Source organism: Melozone crissalis, unplaced genomic scaffold (assembly GCF_028551555.1).
Source record: "Melozone crissalis strain CALT ecotype California unplaced genomic scaffold, PUWL_Pcris_2 ptg000026l_1, whole genome shotgun sequence".
Classification (NCBI taxonomy): domain Eukaryota; kingdom Metazoa; phylum Chordata; class Aves; order Passeriformes; family Passerellidae; genus Melozone; species Melozone crissalis.
The window spans coordinates 785,183-791,182 of NW_026535804.1; the positions used below are offsets into that span (position 1 = coordinate 785,183).

Here is a 6,000-nt window from a genome sequence, read left to right on the forward strand (position 1 = left end):
GATAAATTGTTTTTTCGGGTTAATCTGGCATAGCATGAACAGCTCCAAATGTGCAATAACTCACGGACCCAGAGCCTTTTCATCTCACACAGAAACGACCTGGGCTGTTCTTTCTCCCAAATAAGGAATTCATAATGCAATATTGTTGTTTCCAAGGAGCTCAGCTTTTCTGAGGAGTGCCTTCTCCCCCTCCTCTAGCGCCAATGAAACACATGAACATTTGGAGCCTTTAATAACCTGGCGCAGCCTGCTCTTGATTTCTCTGAGAGCTGCCAATGATTTTGGTGTCAGGGCCGCGAGGTACAACGGCAGTGTTGGATTTCTGCAGGCAGAGCAGTTGAAAGGGAAGGTCAAAAGCAATAAGGGCCGGGTTCCTGGGGCGGGAGGGTGAGCAGCGTTTCCCCAGCCCTCTTGCCCAAGAAAACGTTTGGCTGTCACAAAACTAATAAAGGAAAACCTCCAGAGAGGTGGGCTCGGAGCTGCAGGTGTAGGAACGGGGCTGTAGTCACACACAAGGCAGCTTAATAGCGTGGGATTTCTGCTCAAGTGCTTCTTAATGCAGCACAAATGGAATCCCCAGCACGGGGAAAGTGTTGGAGGGAAAGGATTTTATGGCTTTTGGGGGAGAAAGGGCTTGGCTCTCCTGTAGGGGACGTAAAGGACAGCGAGATGGATTTCTTGGGGTGCTTGCCATGTGAAAGCAGTGCTTTAGGTATGTGCAGAGGGTTCAGGGCCAGCCTCCAGGCTGGTTCTCTCTGCCTCCCAAAGCAGGGTTTGAGGGGATTTGGGCAGGGTTTCTGCCATGTATCTGGCAACACGGGCTTAAAATTAATTCACTGAAACAGCAGATAAAGTTTGGGTTCTTTAAAGCTGTGATATTAAATAGAAGTCCCGGAGCAAAGCAGCCAGGTCTCGTGCTGAAGGTCCCATCCTTGCCCTGCCTCTCTGCTGCCCTATAAAACAACAATTATGTGTTTAAAGTTACTGCTCATGTCCCTTATAAAAGAAGACTTACTCATAAACTTCTGGATAGACAGTTCTGTGGGAATATAACTTCCTTGGCCTGAACCAAGCTGCCTTTTCCAGATAACGGGATGCTATACAGGCTCTTTAAAGTCTGATCATGCTATTTATTATTATTTTATCATCTATAAAAGACACCAGTGTTGAACCTGGGAGTGACACTACACTCAAATCATCAGGAAAGACAGGGAATACCCCAAGGAGAGCTGCTGTTCCCAGAAATATTCACTGACAGGTGCTGGGGATGCTCAGGGCTTGGTGCAGGGCTGCAGCTCCTCTCTGCAGGCTCAGGGCCAGGGCATTGCCATGGGCACACCTCAGTTTTGGGGTGGGATTTGCCAGATGCAAGTTGGGCATTGCTGAAATGGGCTTGGATGCAGCCCTGCAGCTGCTGAAGTCAGGGCACAGGAGCTGGTCCCACACACATGCACATGCCTTAGAATTCTTTTAATGGGCTGAAATCAGCATTTACTTCAGGACCCAACCTTCACATGGTTGTGTTTGCTGTCTGAATATCTCCACTGAGGGAATATCAGCAGTGAGGGATCAGCAATGGGATCAGCAGTGGGATCAGCACTGGGGTCAGCAGTGAGGGATCAGCAGGGGATCGGCACTGGGATCAGCATTGGGATCAGCACTGGGATCAGCAGTGGGATCAGCAGTGGATCAGCACTGGGATCAGCAATGGATCAGAAATGGGATCAGCAGTGGATCAGCCCTGGGATCAGCACTGGGATCAGCACTGGGATCAGCCCCTGGATCAGCAGCTGGATCAGCAGCTGGAGCACTGACCCAGAGCCTCTAACACAGGGATTTTCAGGAGCATGGCATTTACTGCAGCCTGCCTTGATTACTTGCTCAGTAATTGCACAGGGATTTCTGCTTCCCACCTTTCCCTGGGATGCAGTTGGGATTTGTATTCCTGGAATGTTTCCTTTTGCACGAGAGCCTTTCCTTTGTTCTCTTCTGACTCCTGTTGACTTTAAGAATGGTTTTGATTCCTGAGCCTCTCTTTGAGGGTTTCTTGTCAGGAGGAATATTTATATTTCATAGCATTTCAGCAAAAAAAAGGCAAAGCAGGCAGGAACCTCAGAATGCAGAATTCCTGTCAGATCCTATCCACAACTTCAGTGGGGAAAGCATGTGAAACACTCAGGTTTAAAACCTTCAGATCCTTCTAATCTGCTGTTCTGTGGTTCAGGGGGGAAATGTGGGCAGCAGCTGCTCTGTGTGGTGTGAGGGGAGCTTGGGGATGTGTGTGAGCTGGGACAGCCCTGTGTCCCTGGAGCTGTGTGTGTGTTGGGGACAGCCCTGTGCTCCGGGCTCTGTGTGTTGGGGACAGCCCTGTGCTCCTGGCTCTGTGTCCCTGTGTCCCTCAGCTGGGACAAGGACAGCACTTGACCTTTTTGGCTTCAGATTTTTTAATTCCAGTCTTTTCCCAGGGGTTGAACAAGGTTTGTTCACTTTGCTGTCCCCTCTCTCAGTGTGTGCCCTGCAGTTCCCTCCCTCTGCTCTGCCCATCAGCAATCCTTTATCAGCCTTCCTGCTGGGGATAATTTGGGGTTTATGTGCAGTTTTTCTTGGGACTTGTCAAAGAATAATTACACCCCATTAACTCCCCCCTGTATCATTAGTAATTCACACCTAGGGAGTATTTTCCAAGCAGCTGATCTCAGTTGTCTCTTAATTGCTGCAGTCCATAAACTCTGTTACACTGAAACTGTGTGAAGGATTTGCACCCTCTAAAACTTCTCCCTCCAGTGCAAAACATAACAGAGAATGGGAATGTGGCAGCTTTATCAGATCTTACTTCTTCCCTATTTAGGCAACTTATTTGCTTCTGGTTCTGTGGAAAACTCTAAAATGTATGTTAAGGTGTAAAAAATTTGAGACTGAAAGGGTGAGGAAGTTGTGGCTGCTCAGCCTGGAGAGGAGAAGGCTCCAGGGAGAGCTCAGAGCCCTTTGCAGGGCCTGAAGGGGCTCCAGGAGAGTTGGAGAGGGACTGGGGACAAGGGATGGAGGGACAGGACACAGGGAATGGCTCCCACTGCCAGAGGACAGGCATGGATGGGATCACAAATGGTTTCAGCTGAGCATAAGAGAAAAAAATCCTGCTGGTGGCCACTCTTATTTCCCTGGAAAAAAAAAAAATCCTGGCCTCCTGGCAGAGGAATAGTTTCTGCACAGAAAACATGACACTATTTACAAAAATCAGTGTCTAATATCCTTTTCCAGTGTGGAAGGAGGAGTTTATTTCAATACATCCTTTTTTAATTGCCATGAGCTGGACTTGTAAATACTGTGAGTGGTTGAGTAATAGTTCTCAGTGAGCAGAGAGAGGAAGGGACAGGTTTTCCACCCTTGGAAGCCTCTGCATTCCCTCAGCTCGGGCAGGGAGACTGCACACAGCAGATACTGAACACCAATGAAAGCCTCCTAATTAAAAAATCATTGAAGCCCAGGGGATGCCCATGGGGGTGATGGCAGTGCCCAGCACAGGGATCCAGCTGGGTGAGGAGTTTGTTTATTGGGGGTGGTTTGGGAGGTGGATCCAGGGTGTTCTCACTCAAACATTTCTTCCTTTCCTCTAAAAATGGGAGAGAAAGAGGAGAGTTAAGGGGAGAAATGGGGAATTAAGGAGAGGGGAGGGATCCCATTTTGTACAATCTCATTTGTCATTGACCTCAGCTGGGTTCAGTGGGTTTGGGGCAGGATGGGGCATACAGAGGTGGGGCAGGGCACTGTGGGGTTCTCTCAGGGCTGGATGATCCCTGTTCCCCAGGTCAGGTCCATGCCTAACAGCCCAGCCCTGCACAGAGTTCTGTCTGAAAGCAGGAGTACTTTGTGTTGGAAACAATTTCCTGCTGCAGTGTGGATTTCCTCCTGGATAATCCTTTGCCCCAGTGGGATGGTACAGAGGGATTCCAGCAAAGCTCAGCTGGCCTGGCTGTGAGTTAAACACATCCCTCGGTGTTTCTGTGGCAGATGTGCAGGGAGGAAGGTACCCCACAGCCCTGCTGGGAAATTCTGATTTGTGGGGTCAGGAAGGGAAGGAATCCCTCTGCCAATGTGGGGTTTGGGTCCAGGTCTGTGCTCAGGTCACCAGTGCAGGCCTGTGGGGGTGAGCAGGGGGAGGAGGAGGATATGAATCACAGAAATGCTGAGCCTTGCTGTGTCCCTGCAGGGATGCTGGTGGTGATCGTGCTGCTGCTCATCGCCATCGCCGTGGTCGCGCTCTGGCCCACGGGGTAACCCCGACCCTGCTGGGGCAGCTGCTCCAGGGGAGCCCCAGGGCTCGGGCAAGGACCTGCTGAGGGCAGGGATGAGCTCCATCCATCGCTGGGAACAAACTCCACATCTGGGAATGACCCCACTGAGCAAACTGAACAAACCCACAGCCGGGAATGACCCCACTGCAGCAGCCTGAGGCAGCCCCGCTCTCCTTGGCCAAGGAGCTCAGTGAGACCTGCAAGATTTCAGTGGGAAAGGATTTCATCCCATTAACAGGATTTCATTGCACTAACAGGATTTCATCCCACTCTTCCCACCTTCCCGTGGCTCTCAGGCAGCTGCAGCTGTGGGGTGGACCCACCTGTCCTGCACCTGGGCCCAGCTGGTGCTGCTGCCCTGCCCATCTCCTGAGCTCAGACATGCCAGGGGCTCCAAACACCGAAATGCAGGAGTGCTGTGGAGAACAGCCACATTCCCTGCTCTGGGATCCCTCCTGCAGAGGGAAATGCTCCATTCAGGGAATGTCCTGGGGAGTGGCTGCCTCTGGATTCCCCCAGGATGGGAAGGGACAGCCCTGCAGGAGTCCCTGGGCTGCACAGAACCATGGGGACTGGGTCAGTGCTCAGCCTTGGGGAGGCTTGCTGGGGTATTGATCCCCAGGGGTGGTCATTGGTGGGTTATTGATCCCCAGGGATGGTCATTGGTGGGTTATTGATCTCCAGGGACGGTTATTGGTGGGTTATTGATCCCCAGGGACAGTTATTGGTGGGTTATTGATCCCCAGGGATGGTTACTGGTGGGATATTGATCCTCAGGGATGGTCATTGGTGGGTTATTGATCTCCAGGGGTGGTTACTGGTGGGTTATTGATCTCCAGGGATGGAGTTATTGGTGGGTTATTGATCTCCAGGGATGGTTATTGGTGGGTTATTGATCTCCAGGGATGGTTATGGGTGCGTTATTGATCTCCAGGGATGGTTACTGGTGGGTTATTGATCCCCAGGGATGGTTATTGGTGGGTTATTGATCTCCAGGGACGGTTATGGGTGCGTTATTGATCTCCAGGGATGGAGTTACTGATCTCGGATGGGAACTGAACAGCAGCAGGACTCAGCCCAGCCTGTGAGAGTGAGAGCTCTGCCCTCGTGTGCTCCCCAGAGGGCTCTGCCAGCCTGGCCCTGGGAGATGCAGCACAATTAACGTCCTCACTGAGCTCTGGCTCTTCCTTTGACAGCTTCTCACACCCTTCTACAGCTGAGAGGAAGGATTACCTGTTTCAAAACTAATGAAAAAGAAGTATTAAATGTTTGCTTCTGGCCAAGAGAATAATTATTTTGTTACACATGTCAGTTTGATTTCAGGATTAATAGAGCAAGCAATAAATACTGATTAAAGCTGATCCATTTCTATACAGTTTCTCTGCCTGGGGTTTTATTGTTTCCTCCTATCTTGTGTTGTCTGTGAATGATTTATCCAATGCTGCCATGTCCTAAGAGCTGGTCTGGAGAAGGAAATAAGCAATTTCTGTCAGACTTTGTGTGTATTATGGCAGATCTGCCACTCTTGCAAGGGCTGGCCCTCACCTGGGATCCCAGGGATCCAGAGCTTCTCTTCTTCATCTGTCACAGGTGCTGCCATGTCCTGCAGCTGTGGGAGCTGTCCGCTGGATCCAGAGAGATTTCCCTGTCTTTGTGCTCCCAGAGAGGGACAGGAGAGAGGAGCCTGGGGGAGAGAAAGGCCCAGAGA

The 6,000-nt window shown here is 50.8% G+C and overlaps 1 protein-coding gene across 2 annotated transcripts in view; it reads left to right on the forward strand.

Moving 5' to 3' along the window:
* STX8 (syntaxin 8) overlaps window positions 1-5,648 on the forward strand; it is a 75,151-nt gene extending 69,503 nt beyond the window's left edge. The window contains exon 8 of one of the 2 annotated variants that reach the window (XM_054278726.1): window positions 4,208-5,648. In XM_054278726.1, coding sequence (XP_054134701.1) covers window positions 4,208-4,275 — 68 coding nt within the window. In that variant the 3' untranslated portion in view covers window positions 4,276-5,648. The remainder of the gene's footprint in view (window positions 1-4,207) is intronic. The other variant, XM_054278725.1, reaches the window with a different exon arrangement.
* Window positions 5,649-6,000: the final 352 nt, after the last annotated feature.